The 25515-nt window shown below is 56.3% G+C and overlaps 3 protein-coding genes and 1 long non-coding RNA gene across 9 annotated transcripts; 2 read left to right on the forward strand and 2 right to left on the reverse strand.

Annotated features, from left to right (window-relative positions):
- Window positions 1-372: 372 nt before the first annotated feature.
- Window positions 373-5440, reverse strand: LOC103223888 (metaxin-1). The gene is given in 10 exon segments (XM_073008323.1): window positions 373-712; window positions 805-959; window positions 1421-1497; window positions 1624-1806; window positions 1972-2064; window positions 3599-3678; window positions 3815-3884; window positions 4885-5208; window positions 5211-5263; window positions 5266-5440. Coding segments are annotated over 10 exon segments (1410 nt in total). The 5' UTR covers window positions 5426-5440; the 3' UTR covers window positions 373-497.
- Window positions 5197-18636, forward strand: THBS3 (thrombospondin 3). Of its 6 annotated transcripts, none has more exons than XM_073008318.1 (23): window positions 5197-5324; window positions 7796-8002; window positions 8883-9139; window positions 9242-9344; window positions 10678-10704; window positions 10912-10994; window positions 11080-11131; window positions 11257-11405; window positions 11823-11963; window positions 12190-12267; window positions 12655-12807; window positions 13020-13130; window positions 13220-13327; window positions 13609-13768; window positions 14106-14224; window positions 14361-14413; window positions 15625-15818; window positions 16008-16186; window positions 16299-16347; window positions 16568-16764; window positions 17014-17186; window positions 18104-18243; window positions 18328-18636. In XM_073008318.1, the coding sequence occupies exons 2-23, from the start codon at window positions 7831-7833 to the stop codon at window positions 18384-18386; spliced, it is 2757 nt and encodes a 918-aa protein (XP_072864419.1). In that variant the 5' UTR covers window positions 5197-5324; window positions 7796-7830; the 3' UTR covers window positions 18387-18636. The 6 variants fall into 6 exon arrangements, with proteins under 6 accessions (XP_072864419.1, XP_072864421.1, XP_007975059.3 ...); XM_007976868.3 differs by lacking the exon at window positions 5197-5324 and adding an exon at window positions 5552-6429; XM_073008321.1 differs by lacking the exon at window positions 5197-5324 and adding an exon at window positions 5552-6429 and having other exon boundaries at window positions 11080-11124.
- Window positions 9056-19821, reverse strand: LOC103223885 (uncharacterized). The gene is made up of 5 exons (XR_493922.3): window positions 18852-19821; window positions 17258-17380; window positions 13908-14047; window positions 10946-11094; window positions 9056-9164 (listed from the first exon to the last, which is right to left on the reverse strand). It is a non-coding gene; the product is annotated as an uncharacterized lncRNA (long non-coding RNA).
- A 1436-nt stretch (window positions 19822-21257) lies between these two features.
- Window positions 21258-25515, forward strand: MUC1 (mucin 1, cell surface associated). The gene is given in 8 exon segments (XM_073008324.1): window positions 21258-21411; window positions 21860-22521; window positions 22523-23134; window positions 23234-23289; window positions 23438-23574; window positions 23720-23841; window positions 23930-24079; window positions 25130-25515. Coding segments are annotated over 8 exon segments (1872 nt in total). The 5' UTR covers window positions 21258-21353; the 3' UTR covers window positions 25205-25515.

A 25515-nucleotide genomic window follows, 5' to 3' on the forward strand; every position in this document is an offset into this window, starting at 1 on the left:
TGCCAGGGGCTGGAGGCCCCTAGAAAAAGACCAGTAAGCCCCAGTGTCCCCCCAGCCCCCATGCTTATGTGAACGTGCACTGTGTGCTGCCTGCTTTGGAAACTGGGCCTGGGCCCAGGCCTAGAGTGAGCTCACTGTCGTACAAACACAAGATGAGGGGTGAGGGTAAGGAAAAGAAGAGACTAGGAAAGCTGGGCCCAAAACTGGAGACTGTGTTTCCTGGAGATGCAGAACTGGGCCCGTGGAGCAGCAGTGTCAGCATCAGGGCGGAAGCCTTAAAGCAGCAGCAGGTGTGCCCAGGCAGCCAGATGGTTCCTGTGGGACTAGCCAGGAAAAATGGCAGCTCTTAAAGGAGAAAATGTTTGAGCCCAGTCAGCGTGAGTGGCTTTATTCTGGGGGGCAGCACCCCGTGTCCGGCTGTACCAACAAAGAGGAGGCACGGGGGCCTCTGGAATGCACGAGAGTAGAAAAACCAGTCCTGGGAGCGTGAGGACAAATCATTCCTCTTCATCCTCCTCAGCCATGCCCAGGGCCCGGGTGCCTGGGGCCCGAGCAGGCGTTGCCCGCTGGATGGAGACAATGCCGCTGAGCAAGGCGTAGCCCACCATGGCTGCCAGTCCTGCCAGCACAGATAAGATCTGGTTCCGGCGCCGGTATGGCTCCTCCTCAGTGTCTGGGCCTGCTGGTGTCTGGCGTGGTGGTGGTACCTCAGCTGAGGGTCAAGGAAGGAAGGTGAGTTAGGGGAACTAGTTCTCGGATCCCTGCCCACTCTCCCCAGGGCTGCCCCTCCCATCTGCCCCTTACCTCCATCCCAGGGGAAGTAGAGACTGAGGATGTGGGTACAATAGGCACAGAGGTTGTGCAGCCCCCGCAGGTGGGCCTGCAGCTTCCCACTGGGCAGCTTTGCCTGTAGCAGCAGGGCCAAGTAGCTAAAGACGAAGGCGTCCAAGGAGGCAGGGCTGGAGCAGAGAGAGAAGGGTGGGATGGAGGAGAAGCACTGGGGCAGAAGGGGTAAAGATGGAGCTGGAGGAAGAGTCAGCCCTGGGAGGTGGGCTCTGGGCAGCAGGCGGCCATCAGGGAAGGACAGGACACACAGTTCTAGACCTGGTATTGGGAGAGATCCCCAGGTGGCGCCAGCCTGGCCCTGAATAGGGCTCTATCCCAGGGCTGCATAAAGGGCACATTCAGTGCCCCACAGCTCTTCAGGCCCCTCCTGTGCCTGGCTGCCCTCCCACCCTACCCTTTTGTACCTTTGAGAAGGCTCTGGCCCCACACACAGCCCCACTGGCAGCAGGACCAGTATCTGTCCCAAGGACCTCCTGTCCAGAGCCTGAGCCCACCCCAGCCCCAGCTCCAGCTGCTCCATCTGAACCTGTATCTTCTTCCAAGCCACCCATTACCCTCTTGGAGTCAGACTCACGCATCTCCAAAGAAGAACTTTTGAGAACCCAGACGCTGAGAGAGCAGGGTCAGACACTCCCGAGCCTCTCGGTACAGCTGTAGGGACGACACAGGTAGGCTTGCAGCTGCAGGAACAGTTCCACCTCCCCACCTAAGCACTCCCATTCCTGGCCAGCATCCTTGGGGCTCATCTCATACAACAGCCCCCGGTCTCAGAGCTACCTCCTTCTCCAGCTCTTCCTCGTCCTCAGGCATGTGCTCCCCACTCAGCAGCTCTAGCCGTTCCATGTACTGCCGCTGCATGCGGCCAGGCAGGAAGAAGTTGAGGGGAAAGGGCATAGCCTCTGCATACCACTTCCGGGTCACTTCCACATAGTTTTTGGTGTCTATCCAGAAAGTATGTACCTGGATTGGGTAGGCAGGAAGAAATAGGCAGGTCTGAGCCAGTGTACCTGTCTGATTCAGGGTGGGCTTCTGACCCCCATGCTGTCCTGAGTCTCTGTGTGGGTCTATGTGTGCCCGACCCCTCCCCTGCTAACCATGGATGCTGGGAGGTCTGGGCACACTCACCAGCACCGGCAGCAACTTCTCCTCCAGGAGAGACATGAAGGCCAGGGTGTCTGCCCCTTGCCGAGCTGACAGATCATAATCAGCATTGTACTTCTGTGGAGGAAATATCCATGGTGTGGACACTGGGGGGCTGCAGGGGCACTTCACCAGGGAGGAAGGAGTCCTGTCTGGTACCCCCCTCACTGGCCTCTGAGTGTAGTGGAGGTAAAGCAAGGAACTTTTCCTACCAAGGCTCCCTTGCCTGGGCCCAGCCAGTAGCCTGTTGCTGTTGGCAAAAAGCCTGGGCCTTGGAGCCTGCTGGCCGTCAAGGTCCAGCGCCCAATGTGGGGAAGGAGGGAAGTCTCGGCCACAAACTAGGAGCAGCTCCCAGAAATTCCATGGAAAGCTGGAAGGACGCCTGCTGACGGCAGCTTTCTAACAGTAACTTCCCCGACCCAGACACCACAAAGCTAGCACAGCGGAGCTCAGATGCAGGCTGGGACTTGGTCCATGCCTCAGGAACCAGGGAAAGCCATCCTCACACTCCCTGGATCCAGGGAACCCACGCCCAGGGCCCCCCAGCTGGTTCCCTCAGTGCCCAGCTTTTGGCTATTTATTCCACTTCATTCCATGGCCCAGACACCACTACCACATACACATTCCACCCATACCCCCAGGTCTCAGCCTGCCCTACCTTCCCAGGCTCCAGTCCCTGCTCCTCAGCATCCCCCTCCACATCCTGAGTAAACTTTGTCCCCAGATAATCTCTTCAGCATGATCCTTAAATCTCCCTGAGCCTCAGTTTCTCCTGTGTGGAATGGGGGTAAGAATCTCTTTCTCTCAATGCCCTGTGTTAGGAAGTAATTTAGAATACTTTGGAAACTGGAAAAGCTCTGTTCACACCTAAGGAATTAGGGCAGTGGCCCTGGCCCTGCCAGGAACTTTGTCTTTTATCTGGATCCTCTCTTTTCAGGCTTCTCAATTAATTCCCCAGGTCCTTAACCTTTGGGAAATTAGAAATGAGGAAGAGCGTCCCACTTCTGACACTGTGTTCCCTCTTGGAACCTGACCATCAATGCTAGAAGAACCCTTGGAAAACATGCTGGCCCAGCCCTCTAGTTTTACAAATAAGGGAGTGCCAGCCCTGACAGGTTATGTGGCCTGCCCAAGATCACATAGTCGATGGCAGAGTAAAGAGCATAGCCTAGGCCTCCCCACTCCTCTAGTAATGCTCTTTCATCTTCTCCAAACTGGCTGTAAGCCTTGTTCGTCCTGAGCCCCATATCTAGCCCAACCTAGTCCCTGGAAACAGGGAAGTGGCCCTTAGAAATCTCTCTCCAGTGCCACCATCAGAGGCCAACTGCTGTCTGCTACTCTCCTTCAGCCTGTGCTCCTCTCCCTCCCTGCCTGACAGGCAGAAGGTACTGTGCCTCTGGATATCCCCACAGTGCCCTGAGCTTCATCTCTTGCTGACTGCTTGAATACATGACAGTGACACTGTGTGTGTCTCCGCCAGCAGATTATTGCTCCTTGATGCTCTGGGTCACCTCCATCTAGCATGGCATATATCTGGTGCTCAATAAATGTGTATTGTACAGAATTGACTGAACTTCTCTTACTGGCAGCCCCCTCTATCCATGTCACCTACCTCTTTTCGAAGGTGGGTGATGATCTTGTGTGGAACTGAGATGACCTCTCCATGACTGGTCCGAAGGGCAGGCAGAGTTCCTGATATTGAGAGAGAAGTACACCTACCAACCAGACCCTTAGCTGCCTAGTCATACATAGTTGCAACACATTCCTACCTATCTCCTGCTTCTCCCCTTGTACATACCCTTCCTTACCCCCAAGGGACACTGGGTACCTGAAGGGCTCCGCCAGGGGTTGCTGATCTTGTGTACCTTCAGTGGTGCACCAGTAAATCTGGCATAGGTCTGCAGGGAAGGAAGCAGAAGTCAGAAAGGCAGGGCCATGGCCCCCACAGCAGTATCAAGAAGAGAAATAACATTTATTGAATACCTTATGTGCCATTCCCTATACTTAGTATCTTAGTCTTGGGAAAAAAAGGGGGAGTCACCACCATTTCTATTTGCAAATGGGCAACACAGGGCTCAGAGAGATTACAGACATGTCCGTGATTACAGGTCAGCCAGGAAAATCCTTTCCTCTTTCTCCTTCCTTGCCATCTACCTGGTGGACATCTATCCTCAGAAGCTTTTCCTAACCAGTATCCCTCTTCTTGGAAGCACTGACCATGCCCTTCTCTTTGGCAGTATCTATGATCTGTTCCTACTTTAACTTATACGTGAATATTTTACTATATTTATTTGCTTACCTATCTGCCTTTCTGTAAACTCAAAGGGAGGGAATATATTTTATTCATCTTTGCATGGCAATATTTAGTATTTGGAAGAAATCTAATAGATGCTCTTTAAAGCAAGGAGTCAATGAATAAATCAAGCAAACGAAGTCTGTCTGATTGCTAAGCTCTTTCAACAAAGCCTGGCTGTGAGTCGTTTGGTCCAACAAACAATAGGCTCAGTAAATGCTGTTAAGTGAGGAGGAAGAGGAAAAGGGGGCTGAGGAGAAGGCAGGAATTCCAAGCTAGAGTGGGTCTCTGAGAGAGTCCTGCCTAGTAAACCTGCGAATGGAGAAAAAACGCCCAAAGAGAAAGGATCTCCGCAAGGTCACACAGCCAGTGAGTGGATGAGCAAGGACTAGAACCCATCACCTGAACTCCCAACCAGGCTTCTTTTCATTGCTGCATTAAGCCTAGAAATCTACAGCATAGGGCATTGAGCCCACATCTTTGACTGCCTCAGTTTCCCCCACTGCGCCCGTGCTGAGTAGCCCGGCAAAGTTTGGATGCCTGGCTAGTTCGGCCCCCTCCCTAGTCATCAGGGCACAACAGAGTGCGCCAGCGCCACCCCTCACCAGCACGGCAAGGCTGTCCAGGTCCACTGACGGCAGCCCCCAACCCCCTGACCAGCAGAACAGCTCCATGGGCGCCGCCATCTTGCCCGCCCTCTGTCCCGGAAACACTTCCTTGTGTGCTCCTGCCCTGCCCTGCACGGACCCGCCCCCCACCACCGCCCCTCTGGTAGTTGCGGTCAGGGGACCGGGGGAGGTCCCCGGGGAGGCGAGGCTTCTTCTGGTCCGGCTGGCAGCTGAACTGCGGGGGACTGGGCCGCGGGCCTCCGGGCAGGGCGGCCGCCGGCCCATCCAGAGGTGGCCCACGTAGCGGGACAGCGCTAGCGGGACAGCGCTGTCCGCCCGGCGCGCCTCGGCGAGTCACGGCGCCTCGGCTGAGTGAAGCCCGAGCCCCTGAAGGCGCGGCAGGCTCAGGAGAGCGGGGTCTTGTGCGCCTGGGCCAGGTCTGAGGGCTCTTGCCAAACTGCACGTGGCCTGTACTGCTCCGGGGCCCCTTGGGGCTCGTGCCCGAGCGGGGACTGCGGGGGGGTCCCCCGAGCAGCATGTTTTCCACAGCGCGTTATGTTTGGAGCGGGCCCTGCGCCGCCTGTCGCCATGGAAACAAAACAGGGGCGGTGGCGGCGGCCGGAGGCAAGGCCGGGCTGGGGCTTGGGTGGGGGAGGGGAAGAGCGGCTCGCAGGCTGTTGCTTAGGTAACGGGAACTCCGGCGCCCCTCTGCTTCATCCGGGTCACGGCCCGTCCGCCAGTACCCACAATGTTCCACAGTCTGGTCCTTGGCTCCTCGCCTGTCCCCCTGGTCTTCTACGCCTGTCCCTGGTGTCCCTTTCCTCTTTCCTGGTTTCTTCACTCCGACCTCACTACTGCTTTAGATTCTCCCTTCAGTTCCCATCAGACGCTTCCAGACTCCCAAGCTTTCCTAGGAATGAGGGAAAATGGAGAAACAGGCACGTATCAGGGGACCCTCACCCTAATAAAGAGCACTTGCTGAGCCAGAACATCTAACTTCATGCCATGTGGGCATCCCTGGGCACTATAGCAAGCTAGTTTCGGCCACTCCCTTGGCATCCTTTCCTGCCAGCTGTGGAATAATGCCCACTGTCTAGCACTGCCCCTGCCAGGGGTTCTTGCCTTCCACAATCGTGGCTTCCAGAAAACAGTAGCATTCGGTAGTGCTGTGTGCGGAGACCCCCAACAATGTGATGACTGCGGAGAGGGAGGCACCTGGGGAAGGATCATTAAGGAGAGGTAGAAGGCAGGGAGGCCTCCAGGATTCTTTCCCAGTGCCCCTGGTTCCCAGAGCTGATGATGCCTCCAGGGTGATTGGCAGCTCTTTGTTTCAGCCCCCCCTCACCCGCCTGCTGGCCCCCCCTCCAACTCTGTCCCTCCGCCCCCCGGCTCCTGCTCTCTCCGCCTAGCCTTTTCCCCTCCCAGCTGCCTGCCTGCCAGGGGTAGTGAGCCGGCTGAAAGGCATGGAGACGCAGGAACTTCGGGGGGCCCTGGCTCTTCTCCTCCTTTGCTCTTTCGCATCTGCCAGTCAGGACCTGCAGGGTAAGCCTGTCTCCATCCTCTTAGACCGCTCTCTGTGTCTTCCCCATTTTCCCTCAACCCAAGCAGCAGAGAGCATGTGGGCAAAGGGAGAGGGAAGAGTCTAGAAATTGAGCCAGAGGAAAACGTTAGACTGCCTAGGGTTCGTGAAATTATGGCCTGGTGGACAGGAGTGGGCACCACAGAGTAGTGGGGGAGTTGGAACGGGCCAGGGTCAGGCATGAGGCCAGGGCAGAGGACTCAGGAACTGGATGCTCAGGCTGCCTGGCTGGGGTGGTTCCTGAGTATCTGTAGGCACCCTGGGGTCTGGGAGAGCAGCCTGAAGGTGGGCATACTGTAGGTCCCTGGGCTTCGTCCCTCTGGGCTCCTGGCTGCCCAAGGATAGGGCGGGGGTGGGGACCAAGAAGCCTGGGCTCTCCCGGAGGTCTGGTGGTGGGATGGGCCAATGGATGTGGGAGAGGTAGCTGGAGCAGATGACACAGGCATAGATTCTTTACTGGCTGGAGGGAAAACCACAGATTGGCCAGGACACAGGAGGCAGAGGAGCTGGGTCCTACATTCCCGTGGGAGATAGCCCAGATGGTGGGAGGGTCAGAGCCCTCAGTGGGCAACTGTTCTTGTCCAGAGCGAGTGTGCTGTGACCCTAGGATGGAAGGAGGGGAACTAGGGTGTGGAACGAGCCAAATCCAGGAATGGAAAGAGAAACTGCCTCCCATTTCTGCGTGTGGGAACCAGGTGCCACTCCTGAGGAGAATCAGCACAGCATCTCCTTTGCGCCACCTGGTGGGGGCATCTCAAATTTGTGGGGTGCTATTTGTGTTTCAAAGTGAGCCTCAAACCTGCAGGTTCCCAGAAGGTGGTAATAGGCAATAATGGGGAAAGGAAGGCACAGTGGCTCTGTCTTCTGAGAGCAACAAGAGTTGAGGTTTTGTTTTGTTTTGTTTTTTTGAGACGGAGTTTCACTCTTGTTGCCCAGGCTGGAGTGCAGTGGCGTGATCTCGGCTCACTGCAACCTCCGCCTCCCAGGTTCAAGCGAGTCTCCTGCCCCAGCCTCCTGAGTAGCTGGGATTACAGGCGCCCGCCACCATTCCCGGCGAGTTTTTGTTGTTGTTTTTGTATTTTTAGTAGAGATGGGGTTTCACCATGTTGGTCAGGCTGGTCTCAAACTCCTGACCTTAGGCGATCCACCTGCCTCAGCCTCCCAAAGTGCTGGGATTACAGGTGCGAGCCAGTGTGCCCAGCCAAGGGTTGAATTTTGAGGTGATTAACACTGCCTGGTGATGGGAGTAGGGGGTGATGTGGGCTCAGGGGAGGGCATACCTTAGCATTTGATCCCATTCTCTAACCTTGATAACCCCTGCCTGACCAGTAATTGACCTGCTGACTGTGGGCGAGTCTCGGCAGATGGTAGCTGTGGCAGAGAAGATCCGGACAGCCCTGCTCACTGCTGGGGACATCTACCTCTTGTCCACCTTCCGCCTGCCCCCCAAGCAGGGTGGTGTCCTCTTTGGCCTCTATTCTCGCCAAGACAACACGCGATGGCTGGAGGCCTCTGTTGTAGGCAAGATCAACAAAGGTGACTGGTGGGCATCTCCTTTCCTGCAATGGTGACCTCTTTTAAGCATTATCCCTCATCCCTACTTCACAAGTGCTTCCTCATTCTCCTTGGCCTCCACTGGGGACCAAGGTCCCATCAGGCTGTGCCCAGACATCAGGGTCGCCTGGTATGGGGTGCTTACAAGGTGCTTCAAGAGGCCATGTACCAAACAATAGGGTGAGGCTTGACTCCTGATATTTGTAGGGATGGGAGGTTGTACTTGGGGATGCTTGGAGAGAGGTGAGGCATGTCTCTGTGCCTCAGCGGTGGTATAGAAAGGTCTTTCAGATCCCTGGAACAGTTCAGTGGCCACAGAACCAGCTGTCACCATAGGATAGGATAGAGTCATCTGATACCAATGAATACTAAGAAAATATTTGTCTCTAAACCAATTATGTTTTCCAACGGAGTCTTGCTTTGTTACCTAGCCTGGAGTGCAGTGGTACAATCTCAGCTCACTGCAACCTCCACCTCCTGGGTTCAAGCGATTCTATCTTAGCCTCCTGAGTAGCTGAGACTACAGGTGCCCACCACCACGCCTGGCAAACTTTTGTACTTTTAGTAGAAATAGGGTTTCACCATGTTGACCAGGTTGTTCTCGAACTCCTGACCTCAAGTGATCTGCCCACCTTGGCCCCCTAAAGTGCTGGGATTACAGGTGTGAGTCACTGTGCTTGGCCTCTAAACCAATTTCAAAAACATTTATTGTGTACCTATTACATACAAAGTGTTGACAGCTACATAGTAGAATTAGGGATGGGGGCCCTAGAGATGTGGTATCCAGCAGAGTTGATCCAAGGCTCAGCTGGGAGGCAGGGGGAAGGGGATAGCACCCATACTGATCTCCCCTCCTGGGCAGTACTGGTGCGATACCAGCGGGAGGATGGCAAAGTCCACGCCGTGAACCTACAGCAAGCAGGCCTGGCCGATGGTCGCACACACACAGTTCTCCTGCGACTCCGAGGTCCCTCCAGACCCAGCCCTGCTCTGCATCTCTATGTGGACTGCAAACTGGGTGACCAACATGCAGGCCTTCCAGCACTGGCCCCCATTCCTCCAGCAGAGGTCGATGGGCTGGAGATTAGGACTGGACAGAAGGCATATTTGAGGATGCAGGTGAGCCGGGAGGAGCCTCTGAGTTCTGTGGAAATAGAGTTTGCACCAGTTGGGGAAGGGGTTGGTAGACCTTCCTACCTTACTCTGCTGCTATCCCCCCAGGGCTTTGTGGAATCTATGAAAATTATTCTGGGTGGGTCCATGGCCCGGGTAGGAGCCCTGAGTGAGTGTCCATTCCAAGGGGACGAGTCCATCCACAGTGCAGGTAACACAGAGACTTGTTTGCTGACATTGGACCATGGGTCCTGTGGCCTTTGGTGACTCCTGTCTTCTTGACCTCCCTCTCCATTAAAACCCATTCCTTTGGCTCACCCGTTCCTAGGGTTTCTAACCCTGTTATTCCAAATCTTTTACCTGACTCCACAATCTCCAATACAGCCATCCCAGAAAAAAAAGCGATCCAAGAGAGGAATTAGTTAATTGTTTGGTCTTGGCTGACCAAGAGATACTGGTCTCCAGTATTTTTTTTTTTTTTTTTTTTGGAGATGGAGTCTTGTTCTGTTGCCCAGGCTGGAGTGCAGTGGTGCAATCTGGGTCACTGCAATCTCCACCTCCTGGGTTCAAGTGATTCTCCTGCCTCAGCCTCCCAAGTAGCTGGGATTACAGGCGCCCACCACCATACCCGGCTAATTTTTGTATTTTTAGTAGAGATGGGGTTTCACCACATTGGCCAGGCTGGTCTTGAACACCTAATCTCAAGTGATCCACCTACCTTGGCCTCTCAAAGTGCTGGGATTATAGGCGTGAGCCACCGTGCACGACCTGGTCTCGAGTCTTTTATAGTTCCCACTGGCAGCTGTCACTAGCAATTTCTCTGAGCATTGCCCATCTGCCTGCTCTCTCTGACAGGGATGTTCAGAAGCTCTCACCTAAATAAAACCTCCCCAGATACTTGAGGGAGAGCTCTTGAAGAAGGGAATGGGATGGCTGGGTGTGGTGGCTCACACCTGTAATCCCAGCACTTTGGCGGGCTGAGGTGGGCTGATCACTCAAGGTCAGGAGTTCAAGACCAGCCTGGCCAACATGGTGAAACCTCATCTCTACTAAGAAATACAAAAAATTAGCTGGGCATGGTAGTGGGTACCTGTAGTCCAGTTACTTGGGAGGTGGAGGCAGGAGAGTCGCTTGAACCCGGGAGGTGGAGGTTGTGGTGAGCTGAGATCGTGCCACTGCATTCTAGCCTGGGCAACAGAGCAAGACTCTGTCTCAAAAAAAAAAAAAAAAAAAAAAAAGGGAATGGGATGTACTGGGGCCCTGGCCCTGCTTTGGGCCCATCCCTTCTGCCACTACCATGCCTAGGAACCAGGAGGATTTGGGTTTTGACTTCCTGTGAAGCAACTCCCTTAGAGGGCCTTTTGCCCTGTGGAAGGAGCTGGCACTGCTTGTCTGCCAGCTCTACCCTCCTAGTATCCAGCACCCCATCTTTATTCTGGGGCTCCAGCCCTGTCCCTGTCCTCACCTTCCTTCTTCCTCCTCACCAGCCAGGCCTCTCTTCACTTCAACTCACCCCTCTGACTATGTTTTCTTCTCCTCTCCAGTGACCAATGCACTGCACTCCATTCTAGGTGAGTAGGCCACACTGAAGCGGAAGCAGGGACGGGGGAGGAGGCCCCAGGCTCTGGCAGCTGCCTGAAACTAAGTCCTCTTCAGTCAGGAATGTAGTAGGTTTAAAGGCAGAGGTGGGCAGCCGTGGCATGTGCCGGCTTATTGCCCATGGAGGGCCCAGGACTGGTGCTCCAGTACTGAGCCCCTCACACCCTGGGTCCTGACAGGGGAGCAGACCAAGGCGCTGGTCACCCAACTCACCCTCTTCAACCAGATCCTGGTGGAGCTGCGGGATGATATACGAGACCAGGTTTGGGTGGGCCGGTGAAGGGTGGCACTGATTCTGGGGTGGGGTGGCAGATGTCAAGTGCTGACTCCTTCCCATCCTTCTCCAGGTGAAGGAAATGTCCCTGATCCGAAACACCATTATGGAGTGTCAGGTGTGCGGTGAGTGGGAGAGCAGGGGAGGCTCCAGATGATAGTGCCACATTCCCTACCCAATGGCTTTGGCTTTCCCTTCTCGTGGCTTAAATAGTGACCACCGGGTAGCTCTGACTGTGTCCACCCCTCAGGCTTCCATGAGCAGCGTTCCCACTGCAGCCCCAATCCCTGCTTCCGAGGCGTGGACTGCATGGAAGTGTACGAGTACCCAGGCTACCGCTGTGGGCCCTGTCCCCCCGGCCTACAGGGCAACGGCACCCACTGCAGTGACATCAATGAGGTGGGGGAGGGCAGTGCCCAGAAGGGTACAGAAAACTGGGGTGAGGATGTCAGGAAGAGCCCAAGAGGGTGGGATAAATGCTGGTCCAGAGAAGAGGAATTTGGAGTTTAGGAGAGGTCAGAGGCAAGAAGAGAAATGCAAGATGGGAGAGACAGAAGGCCTGGGGCAAAGACTGAAGGCCACACAGGGAAGGAGCTGGGGAAACTGCAGGGGAGGCTTGAGATGGCGACCAGGCGCATGGGGAGGGAGAGAGGGAACCCCGAGGGAAGCGGGGTGGGGACCAGGAGCACAAGGCGGTTGTGTGGCGGGGGAGAGCTGTACAAAGGGGAGACCTGGAGCAATGGTTCATGGATCACAGGCAGGGGCCTGAGTTTCCCAGAGGGTGGCCTGACCTCTGCCTTCTCATTTGGTCCCCAGTGTGTTCACGCTGACCCCTGTTTCCCGGGCTCCAGCTGCATCAACACCATGCCCGGCTTCCACTGTGAGGCCTGTCCTCGAGGGTACAAGGGCACACAGGTGTCTGGTGTGGGCATTGACTATGCCCGGGCCAGCAAACAGGTCAGACTGGGTAGTGTGTGTGGACAAGGGATCTTGGCCTTGTAGAGGCCAGGGGCTTCTGGGTTAGACATGGGACCCTTGTGATGAATGGGACATGGATGGCTTTGCATTGGCTTTGGGTCTGGGCTTAATGTTGATGTTCACAGATAAGGCCATACCAGTGTCCTCTGCTGTATCTGAGGAGACCCACCATAGGTCTGGTTCCACCCAAAGTCTGCCCCTTCAGGTCTGCAATGACATCGATGAATGCAACGATGGCAACAATGGTGGCTGTGACCCAAACTCCATCTGCACCAACACTGTGGTGAGCTGAATACCCTGAGTGTATTCTGGGGTGGTGGGAATGGTAAAACCCCAACCCTTTCCCCTTCTTACCTTCAAATTTCCTGCTGCCTTTCCTCCTCCCCAGGACACTACACAGATTAGGTGTTCACATGGACTTGGTTTGGAATACTGATTTGCCTCTTGCTAGCTCTTTGGCAGGTTATTTAACTTTTCCGAGCCTCAGCTTCCTCATCTGAAAACCAAGGCTATTATCCACCCTGAAAGGCTGTCATGAGAACCTAAAGGAGATACTGATATGCCTGGCATAGCCGAGTGCCCAGCCCACACCCCGCAGGTGGGGCAATGCTGGTCCTGGGTGCCTGGTGGGCTCACCCTCGTTCCTAAGATGCTGCCTCTCCACTCTTAGGGCTCTTTCAAGTGTGGTCCCTGCCGCCTGGGTTTCCTGGGCAACCAGAGCCAGGGCTGCCTCCCAGCCCGGACCTGCCACAGCCCAGCCCACAGTCCCTGCCACATCCATGCTCATTGTCTCTTTGAACGCAATGGTGCAGTGTCCTGCCAGGTAAGCTAGGCCTCAGGCATGGAAGGAAAAGGGAGAGTCTGGGGAAAGGGGTAGGGCTATGTTTAGGGCCTGGGTTGCAGGCCTTCACAGGAGAGAGGTGGGCCTGAGCCCAGGAACTGGTTGGTGGGGAGAATAGAACCTGAAGCAGGGAAAATAGAGGGAGGAGGGGAGCCAGACCAAACTGCTAGCTCCTACCCTTTGTGTTGCCCTAGTGTAACGTGGGCTGGGCTGGGAATGGGAACGTATGTGGGACTGACACAGACATCGATGGCTATCCAGACCAAGCACTGCCCTGCATGGACAACAACAAACACTGCAAACAGGTGCAGGGAGCAGGCGGGTGAGGGGGCATAGTGGGGAGCCCAGGCTGGGTCAGGCCAGAACTCATCCATTCTCTTCCCCTGAACTTTAGGACAACTGCCTTTTGACACCCAACTCTGGGCAGGAAGATGCTGATAATGATGGTGTGGGGGACCAGTGTGATGACGATGCTGATGGGGATGGGATCAAGAATGTTGAGGTGACTCCCAGATTGCCCTGCCCCTTGGAGCTCCTCTCCTCCTGTCCTCTCAGTGCCTCTCTTACCTCATTTGGCAGTCCTCTAGGAAGGGCCCAATACTCCAAATCAGAGAGGCAAAAACCTCGTGCCCAGGACAAGGAGGCTGGGTGGGTGGGACTGTGCTGAGCAGTTTGTCCATCACAAGGGTGTGATCTTAGAAAAGGATACAGTGACAAAGTAGGCGCAAGATGACAAGTGATTTAGAGGAGACCTGACCCTTCCCCTCCCACCCCTCTGCCCAGGACAACTGCCGGCTGTTCCCCAACAAAGACCAACAGAACTCAGATACAGATTCATTTGGTGATGCCTGTGACAATTGCCCCAACGTTCCCAACAATGACCAGAAGGACACAGATGGCAATGGGGAAGGAGATGCCTGTGACAACGACGTGGATGGGGATGGTGCAGGCCTGGGGCTGAAGGGGTGGCTGGGGGACCTGTAAGAATTTGGATCAGGTAGGGATGAAGAAGGGAAGCTAGGACATCTCTGTGAACTGGGGAGGCAGGCTTGTGGACACTGGCCTGGGTGAGGAGAGATTACCTGCAGCAGATGTCAATGGGAATGTGAGGCAGGGCGTAGCGTTGGGCAGAGTGTGGACTAGAAGGTGAGACAAGAAACAGGCAGATTTCCTGACCAGTTGTCCTCTAGGTGGGGAGACAAAGTTCAGGACTTTCACCAACCTAGGAGAGAGAGTATGGCGTGTTCTAGTAACAACCTTGTGCCACCCATGTCTTCTAGGCATCCCCAATGGATTGGACAATTGCCCTAAAGTCCCCAACCCACTACAGACAGACAGGGATGAGGACGGGGTGGGAGATGCTTGCGACAGCTGTCCTGAAATGAGCAATCCTACCCAGGTACAGGGGGATGGTAAGGACGGGAGGGATGAGAGTACTGATGGATGAAGCCCCAGCCCTTTGGATGGGAAGTGGTCAGATCACCCTCTTCAGAGTTATAAAGAGGAGATGGTGAGAACAGGTCCCTCTCTCTCAGACAGATGTAGACAGCGACTTGGTGGGGGATGTCTGTGATACCAATGAAGACAGGTAAGGTCTTGATCAAGAGATGCAAGGTATTTCTTTTTTTGTTTGTTTTTTTTTGAGACGGAGTCTTGCTCTGTCACCCAGGCTAGAGTACAGTGGCACGATCTTGGCTCACTGCAACCTCCGCTTCCCAGGGTCAAATGATTCTCCTGCCTCAACCTCCCCGAGTAGCTGGGATTACAGGCGTGTGCTACCAAGCCCAGCTAATTCTTGTATTTTTAGTAGAGACAGGGTTTTACCATATTGGCCAGGCTGGTCTCGAACTCCTGACCTCAGGTGATCCACCAGCCTCTGCCTCCCAAAGTGCTGTGATTACAGGTGTGAGCCACTGTGCCTGGCAAAATGCAAGTTCTTATAGGGGATATTTTACTTTTCTCTAGTATATCTTTTTTTTTTTTTTTTTTTTGAGACAGAGTTTCTCTCTGCTGCCCAGACTGGAGTGCAGTGGCATGATCTCGGCTCACTGCAAGCTCCGCCTCCTGGGTTCACGCCATTCTCCTGCCTCAGCCTCCCGAGTAGCTGGGACTACAATTGGCCACCACCACACCTGGCTAATTTTTTGTGTTTTTAGTAGAGACGGGGTTTCACCGTGTTAGCCAGAATGGTCTCGATCTTGTGACCTCGTGATCCGCCCGCCTCAGCCTTCCAAAGTGCTGGGATTACAGGTGTGAGCCACCGCACCCGGCCTCCTATTTTTTTTGAGATGGAGTCTCACTCTGCCATCCAAGCTGGAGTGCAGTGATGTGGTATCGGCTTACTGCAACCTCTGCCTCCAGGGTTCAAGCGATTTCCCTGCCTCAGCCTCCTGAGTAGCTGGGATTACAAGCGCGTGCTACCAAGCTCGGCTAATTTTTTTTTTCAGTAGAAACAGGGTTTCATTGTGTTGGCCAGGCTGGTCTCGAACTCCTGACGTCAGGTGATCTGCCCACCTTGGCTTCCCAAAGTCCTGGGAATACAGGCGTGAGCCACTGTGCCCGGGCCATAGTATATTCTAAATTCCTTCTATGATTTAGCCTTAATTCTCTATCACTATTGAGCAGGAAGTCATTCTTATAGTCATTCCTCCATTCCTATGCTGGACCTTCACCTCACAAAACTGACTGCCAGAGGTCTGACTGTATGGAGAGTAGACTCCAGAGGCTCCCAGGCAGAAGCAAGGGGAAGGACAAAAAGTACCTTTAAAGCCTTTATTTGGTACCTGTTCTTCTGATTAGTGATGGGGATGGGCATCAGGACACCAAGGACAACTGCCCACAGCTGCCAAATAGCTCCCAGCTGGACTCAGACAACGATGGACTTGGAGATGAGTGTGATGGGGATGATGACAATGATGGCATCCCAGATTACGTGCCTCCTGGTCCTGATAACTGCCGCCTGGTACCCAATCCCAATCAGAAGGACTCAGATGGTAAGCCTGGGGACCCAGAGCGCGTTAGACTGGTGTTGCCTTTGCCCAGCTGGAGGCAGCAAGCCCCGTTGGGAAGTGAGGAACGGCAGGGTGGGGAAAGAAGTCAGGAATGCAAGGCCCAACAGGTGGTATTGTTGCCTAATGGCAGTGGCCAGGGCCTTCCTGAGCACCCAGCCTCACTCTGCCCAGGCAATGGCGTTGGTGATGTGTGTGAGGATGACTTTGACAATGATGCTGTGGTCGACCCCCTGGATGTGTGTCCCGAAAGTGCAGAGGTAACGCTTACGGATTTTCGGGCCTATCAGACCGTCGTCCTGGATCCTGAGGGTGATGCTCAGATTGACCCAAACTGGGTTGTGCTCAACCAGGTACTCGGGGCAGTGGGCTGGGCAGGTGCTATCAGACAGGGCTACTGGGGCGGGGGGCCTGGGAGGGATAGCACACCTGCATCACAGCTTTTTCTTTACTATACAACCCCAGGGCATGGAAATCGTTCAGACCATGAACAGTGACCCTGGCTTGGCAGTTGGTATGTAAGGGATACATAGTTCAATCACTTCCAAATGGAGGAATCCTATAGGGGCAGAGGGTAGGGGAGGAAATAGACAGGGAGAATGGGCAAAGTGGTGAGAGAGAAGGCAGTGGCACAAGCTGGCCACACACACAGCAGGCATCCTTTCCCAACTTCACCCCATGATGGGCCACCAGTAGCTTTGCTGCCCCTGACCTTTATCCCACCCCCACCCCAGGATACACGGCCTTCAATGGTGTGGACTTTGAAGGCACCTTCCATGTGAACACAGTGACTGACGATGACTACGCAGGCTTTCTCTTCAGTTATCAAGACAGTGGCCGCTTCTACGTAGTCATGTGGAAGCAGACTGAGCAGACCTACTGGCAGGCTACACCCTTTCGGGCGGTTGCCCAGCCCGGGCTGCAGCTCAAGGTCCCCAGCTGCTCAGATTCCCCAACCCAGGGCCCTTTCCCAAAGCTCTCCTCTGCAGCCCCAGGGCCTCCCCCACTGCTTGACTGGGAACCCTCTTACCCAGACATCTGGCTTGGAGCCAGCTCTCTGGGGCCCCAGGGCATTTTCATGACCGCCTTGACTCCCTTTCCCACCTGCACTTACCAACCTGTTTGTCTCCCCTCACTCCAGTTCTGCAGTTGACCCACTGTCTTTGCCAATGTCTCCCAGGCAGTGACATCAGTGTCTGGCCCAGGTGAGCACCTCCGAAATGCCCTGTGGCATACTGGCCACACCCCTGATCAGGTGCGACTACTGTGGACGGACCCACGAAATGTGGGCTGGCGGGATAAGACCTCCTATCGCTGGCAGCTTCTGCACCGGCCTCAAGTTGGCTACATTCGGTAAGGAGAGGGGCTGAGCCCACCTGTGGGACTCAGGCCGGGCCTGTCCTTCCTCTTTAGCTGGGACTCACCAGTGACCTCTCCATGGGTGGGGACTGCAGCCACTTCTCTCCATCTCCCTTTCTCACCACGGACACAAGCACCTATGAGTGATGTTGGTGAAGTCACTCCTCCTCCATGACCTATTTTCCCCTCTGTAAAATGAGGGCATTGGGTTAGATGCCCTTTACAGTTCTCCAGAAGGCTCCAAACCCAGGCCAATCTGTGGAGGGGCACATCACATCTGGTCCCTTAGTTGGTATGGCCTGGAATCTGTCTTATCAACCTGGATAAGGATCATCTGACCTGGAAGGGATCATCATTTACAGAAGAGAAAACCAAGGCCCTGACTTCACAGGCCTCGGTTCAGCACTTTGTTCACAACTTTGCATTCCTCTCCAACAAGTAGCCCTAGTTGGTGGGGATGAACAGGAAGGGAGGGGAAATGGGTCTGCTTAGAGGCTGGACTCTCCATGGCCAAGAGCCCAGAATCCAGGAACCTGGGTTGGTTCCCCTTTAAGGTGCCTGGGGCTGTGGGGTGCCAGGACAGGGGATAAAAGGGGGTGGACTAGAGCCTGGGAAGCGGGTGACTTCACCCCCCAGCCCATTGTGCTTATCGTCATGGCAACCCAATCCTCGCTTGGAATGCGGCTGGTGCTTTGAGATGCAAAAGGAGCTGGACAAAGAGCTGGGGCCCCAGGCCTGAGAAAAGCACCCCCCTTCCCTCTCCTTCCTGCCTCCCTTTCCCTCCCTCCCTTCTCTCTCAGGCCTGGTGAGCTCAAGGGGGGCTGGGGAAAAGCAAGGCCCCAGGCATGGTGGCAGAGTGCCCACTGGCACCCTAGCACCAATGGACACTCCTATCCTGGAATCCTGGACAGGGTGAAGCTCTATGAGGGACCCCAGCTTGTGGCGGATTCTGGGGTGATCATTGACACATCCATGCGAGGGGGGCGTCTTGGTGTATTCTGCTTTTCCCAAGAAAACATCATTTGGTCCAATCTCCAGTATCGATGCAATGGTGAGGTGACTGATTGAGATCAACCTGATCCTTCATGCCTTATGGGAGAGCCACATCCTCTGACTTTACTTATTTCCCCTTCAGACACAGTGCCTGAGGACTTTGAGCCATTCCGGAGGCAGCTGCTCCAGGGAAGGGTGTGAGGAGGAGGCCACCGGATTCAGAATTCAGAATTTTAGACCCTTTGGCCTTGGGATCCACCCTGGAGACCCTGAGGTCTAAGCTACAGCCCCTCAGCCAACCACAGACCCTTCTCTGGCACCCAAAAGGAGTTCAGTTCCAGAGGGGTGGTCGCCCCACTCTGCAGGGGATGAGTTTTCAAGGGGTATTACTCAGGCACTAACCCCAGGAAAGATGACAGCACATTGCCATAAAGTTCTGGTTGTTTTCTAAGCCAGTGCAACTGCTTATTTTAGGAATTTTCCGAGATAGGGTGGGGAAGTGGAAGGAATTGGGGAGTAGAAGAGAAAGCCTGGGAGGGGGGAAGTTAGGGATCTAGGGGAAGTTTGGCTGATTTGGGGGTGCGGGTTGGGGAGGTGCTGGATGGAGTTAAGTGGAGGATAGGGTGCCTGTCGGAGGATGCCCGAAGTCCTCCCAGCCCCACTTACTCACGGTGGCAGCGGCGACACTCCAGTCTATCAAAGATCCGCCGGGATGGAGAGCCAGGAGGGCGGGGGCTGCCCCGCTAGGGGTAGGGGGGAGGCCGGGGGGCCGGGGGGGCCGGAGGCCGGGACGAGTGCAATATTGGCGGGGGAAAGAACAACACTGCACCGCGTCCCGTCCCTCCCGCCCGCCCGGGGCCCGGGATCCCGCTCCCCACCGCCTGAAGCTGGCCCGACCCGGGAACCCGGGGCGCGCTGGGGAGTTGGGAGTTGGGTTCACCTTGGAGGCCAGAGAGACTTGGCGCCCACAAGGCAAAGGGAATGGTAAGGGGGAGGGGGGAAGAAGAACGGGAGTTTGCGGAGTCCCGGAAGGCCGCTTTCCTACGCCCGGGCGTTGCGCGCGCTTGCTCTTTAAGTACTCAGACTGCCCGGCGCGGAGCCGTCGCCATGGTGACGCGTGTCCCAGCAACCGAACTGAATGGCTGTTGCCTGGCAATGCCGGGAGTTGAGGTTTGGGGCCGCCCACCTAACTACTCTGGTTTTCTCCAGCCTGCGAGTGGGGGGCTCCCCGCCTCCCCGGCCCGCGTTCCCGGGCGCACTGACGTCAGACGCCCCCACCCCGCCCAGCGCCCGCCCCGGGGTCTCGCCGCGCACAAAGCTGCGCCTCGGGTACCGAGCGGCGGGCGGGTGGGAACGGTGGTCTCTCGTCTGCTGATCCGATGCTCTCCAATCCCGTGCCTCGCCGAAGTGTTTTTAAAGTGCTTTCCAACCTGTGTCTTTGGGGCTGAGAACTGTTTTCCGAATACAGGCGGAACTGCTTCCGTTGGCCTAGAGCGCAGCCTGCGACTGCGGGACCCAAGTTCCACGTGCTGCCGCGGCCGGGGATAGCTTCCTCCCCTGGTGCACTGCTGCCGCACACACCTCTCGGCTCTTGCGCATTACGCACCTTACGTGTGCTTTTGCCTCCCACTACGTACCTACCTGTCCCCAATACCACTCTGCGCCCCAAAGGATAGTTCTGTCCCTAAATCCCATTCTGTCATTCCAACTACTCTCTGCGCCCCCCCCCCCTTTTTGAGACGGAGTCTTGCTCTGTCGCCCAGGCTGGAGTGCAGTGGTGAGATCTCGGCTCAGAGCAACCTCTGAGTAGCTGGGATTACAGCGCCCGCCACCACGCTCAGCTAATTTTTGTATTTTTTAGTAGAGACGGGGTTTCACCAACTTGGCCAGGCTGGTCTTGAACTCCTGACCTCGTGATCCACCCGCCTCGCCCTTTCAAAGTGCTGGGATTACGGGCGTGAGCCACCGCGCCCGGCCCGATTTGCCTCTTAAGTACATAACGGCCCACACAGAACATGTCCAACTCCCCTGCCCACGTTCCAATGTCCTCTCCCACATATCTCAGTGCCCCTTCCACATACCTCAGGACCCCACCCGCTTAGCTCCATTTCCTCCAGACGCCACCACCTTGCGTCCGGGAGTGCCCCCTCCTAAAGCTCCCAGAAGTCCACCATGCTGTGCGTTCCTCCTTCCCTGGCCACGGTAGTGACCCTTCTCTCCCGGGCCCTACCTCCCTCTCGCGGGCTCTCGCTGCCCCACTTAGGCAGCGCTGCCCTTACTCCTCTCCGCCAGGTCAGAAAAGCTCCTCAGCCGGCGCGGTCCAGTCCCGCAAGGCTCCTGGTGACCACTAGAGGGCGGGAGGAGCTCCTGGCCAGTGGTGGACAGTGGCAAGGAAGGACCCTAGGGTTCATCGGAGCCCAGGTTTCCTCCCTTAAGTGGAAATTTCTTCCCCCACTCCCTTCTCAGGAGAATGCCAAGGAGGGAACCCAGGCTGCTGGAAAGTCCGGCTGGGGCGGGGACTGGGTTTCAGGGTAGAACTGCGTTTGGAACGGGACAGGGAGCGGTTAGAAGGGTGGGGCTATTCCGGGAAGTGGTGGGGGGAGGGAGCCCAAAACTAGCACCTAGTCCACTCATTATCCAGCCCTCTTATTTCTCGGCCCCGCTCTGCTTCGATGGACCCAAGGAGGGCAGGGAAGTGGAGTGGGAGACCTAGGGGTGGGCTTCCTGGCCTTGCTGTACAGAACCTCAACCTAGCCGGCTTTGTTCCCCATTCCCACCTTAGTTGTTGCCCTGGGGCTAAAACTAGAGCCCAGGGGCTCCAGGTTCCAGACTGCCCCTCCTCACTCCACCCTGGAGCCAGGGAGTGGTTGGTGAAAGGGGGAGGCCAGCTGGAGAAGAAATGGGTAGTCAGGGGGTTGAGCGATTAGAGCCCTTGTAGCCTACCCAGGAATGGTAGGGGAGGAGGAGGAACAGGTAGGAGGTAGGGAAGGGGGAGAGGGCGGGGTTTTGTCACCTGTCACCTGCTCCAGCTGTGCCTAGGGCGGGCGGGCAGGGGGGAGGGGGCCAGGGGGACCGGTATAAAGCAGCAGGCGCCTGTGCCCGCTCCACCTCTCAAGCAGCGCCTGCCTGAGACTGTTCTGCCCTCTCCCCACCCAGTCCACCACCACCATGACACCAGGCACCCAGTCTCCTTTCTTCCTGCTCCTGATCCTCACAGTGCTTACAGGTGAGGGGCACAAGGTGGGGAGTGGGCTGCCCTGCTTAGGTGGTGTTCGTGGTCTTTCTGTGGGTTTTGCTCCCTGGCAGATGCACCATGAAAGGCAAGAATTCTATCTGTGCCAGAAGAAGGGAGAGGCTAAGGACAGGCTGAAAAGAGATGCCCCCACCCCTAAGAGTGGGTGCCAGGGGCAAGCAAATGTCCTGAAGAGAAGTCTAGGGGGAAGGGAGTAGGGAGAAGGGAGGCTTAAGAGGGGAGAAATGCAGGGGCCAGGAGCTGAGGCCTGTGGGCAGACAGAAGGAGGCTGCTGCAGGGAAGGAGGCAGCCAACCCAGGGGCTGCTGAGGCTGCCCACTCCCCAGTCCTCCTGGTATTATTTCTCTGGTGGCCAGAGCTTATATTTTCTTCTTGCTCTTATTTTTCCTTCAACCCAACCCTATTACTTTAACTTAATACAGCTGCCACAGCCCCTGAACCCACAACAGTTGTTACAGGTTCTGGTCATACAAACTCTACCCCAGGTGGAGAAAAGGAGACTTCGGCTACCCAAAGAAGTTCAATGCCCATCTCTACTAAGAATGCTGTGAGTATGACCAGCAGTGTACTCTCCAGCCACAGCCCCATTTCAGGCTCCTCCACCACTCAGGGACAGGACGTCACCCCAGCCTTGGCCATGGAACCAACCGCAAGTTCGGCTACCACCTTGGGACACGATGTCACCTCGGCCCCGGACACCAGTGCAGCCCCGGGCTCCACCGCCCCCCCAGCCCACGATGTCACCTCGGCCCCGGACACCAGTGCAGCCCCGGGCTCCACCGCCCCCCCAGCCCACGATGTCACCTCGGCCCCGGACACCAGTGCAGCCCCGGGCTCCACCGCCCCCCCAGCCCACGATGTCACCTCGGCCCCGGACACCAGTGCAGTCCCGGGCTCCACCGCCCCCCCAGCCCACGATGTCACCTCGGCCCCGGACACCAGTGCAGCCCCGGGCTCCACCGCCCCCCCAGCCCACGATGTCACCTCGGCCCCGGACACCAGTGCAGCCCCGGGCTCCACCGCCCCCCCAGCCCATGATGTCACCTCGGCCCCGGACACCAGTGCAGCCCCGGGCTCCACCGCCCCCCCCAGCCCTCGAAGTCACCTCGGCCCCGGACACCAGTGCAGCCCCGGGCTCCACCGCCCCCCCAGCCCACAATGTCACCTCGGCCCCGGACACCAGTGCAGCCCCGGGCTCCACCGCCCCCCCAGCCCACGATGTCACCTCGGCCCCGGACACCAGTGCAGCCCCGGGCTCCACCGCCCCCCCAGCCCACGATGTCACCTCGGCCCCGGACACCAGTGCAGCCCCGGGCTCCACCACCCCCCCAGCCCACGATGTCACCTCGGCGTCAGACTCTGCATCAGGCTCAGCTTCCACTCTGGTGCACAGCACCACCTCTGCCAGGGCTACCACCACCCCAGCCAGCAAGAGCACTCCATTCTCAATTCCCAGCCACCACTCTGATACTCCTACCACCCTTGTCAGCCACAGCACCAAGACTGATGCCAGTAGCACTCACCATAGCACAGTACCTCCTCTCACCTCCTCCAATCACAGCACTTCTCCCCAGTTGTCTATTGGGGTCTCTTTCTTTTTCTTGTCTTTTCACATTTCAAACCTTCAGTTTAATTCCTCTCTGGAAGATCCCAGCACCAACTACTACCAACAGCTGCAGAGAGACATTTCTGAATTGGTGAGTATCAGCCTTTTCTTTCCCATGTTACCCTGAAGCAGCCATCAGAACTGTCCACACCCTTTGCATCAAGCCTGAGTCCTTTCCCTCTCACCCCAGTTTTTGCAGATTTATAAACAAGGGGATTTTCTGGGCCTCTCCAATATTATGTTCAGGTATAGTTCTGGGTGTGGACTCAGTGTGGTGGTTGGAGGGTGGGTGTTGGTCATGACCGTAAGGAGGGACTGGTGCACTCAAGGTTGGGGGAGAGTCCTGAGCCAGAGCTGGGACCCGTGGCTGAAGTGCCCATTTCCCTGTGACCAGGCCAGGATCTGTGGTGGTACAATCGACTCTCGTCTTCCGAGAAGGTACCACCAATGTCCACGACGTGGAGACACAGTTCAATCAACGTAAAACGGAAGCAGCCTCTCGATATAACCTGACGATCTCAGACGTCAGCGGTGAGGCTACTTCCCTGGCTGCAGCCCAGCACCATGCTGGGGCCCCTCTCCTTCCAGTGTCTGGTTCCCCACTCTTTCCTTAGTGCTGGCAGTTCGAGGGGCACCTCCTCTGGGAGACTGCCCTGACCACTGCTTTTCCTTTTAGTGCGTGATGTGCCATTTCCTTTCTCTGCCCAATCCGGGGCTGGGGTGCCAGGCTGGGGCATTGCGCTCCTGGTGCTGGTCTGTGTTCTGGTTGTGCTGGCCATCGTCTATTTCATTGCCTTGGTGAGTGCAGTCCCTGGCCCTGATCAGTGCCCTCCCCCCCGCCGACAGAAAGCACTCCATGGTCTGCCATAACCTCCTATTTCCCCAGGCTGTCTGTCAGTGCCGCCAAAAGAACTACAGGCAGCTGGACATCTTTCCCGCCCGGGATGCCTACCATCCTATGAGCGAGTACCCCACCTACCACACCCATGGGCGCTATGTGCCCCCTGGCGGTACCAATCGTAGCCCCTATGAGGAGGTGAGATTGGGTCCCACAGGCCGGGGGAGGCAGAGGCTTTGGCTGGGCAAGGGTTCTGAAGGGGGTACTTGGAAAACCCAAAGAGCTTGGAAGAGGTGAGAAGTGGCATGAAGTGAGCAGAGGAGGACCTGGCAAGGATGGGGGGGCAGAGGTCAGAGGAGTTCTGGGGGACAGGCCTGGGAGGAGACCATGAAAGAAAGGGGCCCTCAAGAAGAAGTGGCCCCACTACCAGAATTCCTAAAAGAGCATTGGCTGTCCACATTCATGCTGACTGGAGCTGGCTGAACTGGTGCCACCGCAGCAGTTTTGTTTTGTTTTGTTTTGTTTGCACCCAGAGGCAAAATGGGTAGAGCACTATGCCCAGGGGAGCCCTTCCTGAGGAGTCACAGGGGTGAGCCCCTGTGCCCCTAATCATCTCCTAGGAATAGAGGGTAGACCGAGAAAGACTGGTGTAGGGGGAGGTTTCCCAGGTAGAGGAAGAAGTGTCAGCAGACCAGGTGAGCCTGGGTGCCAGTTGGGTTCTTGGGAGCTTCAAGGAAGTAAGGAACCCTCCCTCCTTCCTCTCCTGGCTTTTCTCTGTGGGACCTAGTAAATAATTACTGCAGCCACCTGAGGCTGGAAAACCACTCCAGGTTGGGGAGGAGAGAGGAGTTTATTTTTCTTGCTCCTATTTTCCTCGTCCTGGAGACCTCCCTCTCTCGGTTTTACAAAGACACAGATACACACACACACACACACACACACACACACACACACACACACACACACACACACACACACACACCTACACACCTTCTTTGGCTGGAACAGCAGAGAATAGAGGGACAAGGCGGCTGATTAGAGCCAAGAAGAGGAAGTGAAGGAGAGCAGAGGGAGGAGGGCAGCCCTGTTTACAGTTACCGGCTGGTGGGGTGGCAGGTGCTCTCTCTGAATAAGCCCTTTGAGAGCTGGCCAGGACTCTGGACTGATTACCCCAGCGTGGGGTGGCATCCAGGGGCTCTAGGAGGTACCTTCTGCTCCTCACCCTGGATCTCTTTTCCTTCCACCTAGGTTTCTGCAGGTAATGGTGGCAGCAGCCTCTCTTACACAAACCCAGCAGTGGCAGCCACTTCTGCCAACTTGTAGGGGCACGTCGCCTACTGAGCTGAGTGGCCAGCCACTGCCAGTCCACCCCACTCAGGTTCTTCAGGGCCAGAGCCCCTGCACCCTGTTTTGGGCTGGTGAGCTGGGAGTTCAGGTGGGCTGCTCACAGCCTTCCTCAGAGGCCCCACCAAGTTCTCGGAACCTTCTCGGTCTGTGGAAGCTCATGTGGGCCCTTGAGGGCTTATGCCTGGGAAGTGTTGCAGTGGGGCTCCCAGGAGGACTGGCCCAGAGAGCCCGGAGATAGCAGGGGACCTGAACAGGACTGAATAAAACGTGGCCTCCCGCTGTGTCAA

The sequence above is a fragment of the Chlorocebus sabaeus genome, chromosome 20 (genome assembly GCF_047675955.1).
Source record: "Chlorocebus sabaeus isolate Y175 chromosome 20, mChlSab1.0.hap1, whole genome shotgun sequence".
NCBI lineage: Eukaryota > Metazoa > Chordata > Mammalia > Primates > Cercopithecidae > Chlorocebus > Chlorocebus sabaeus.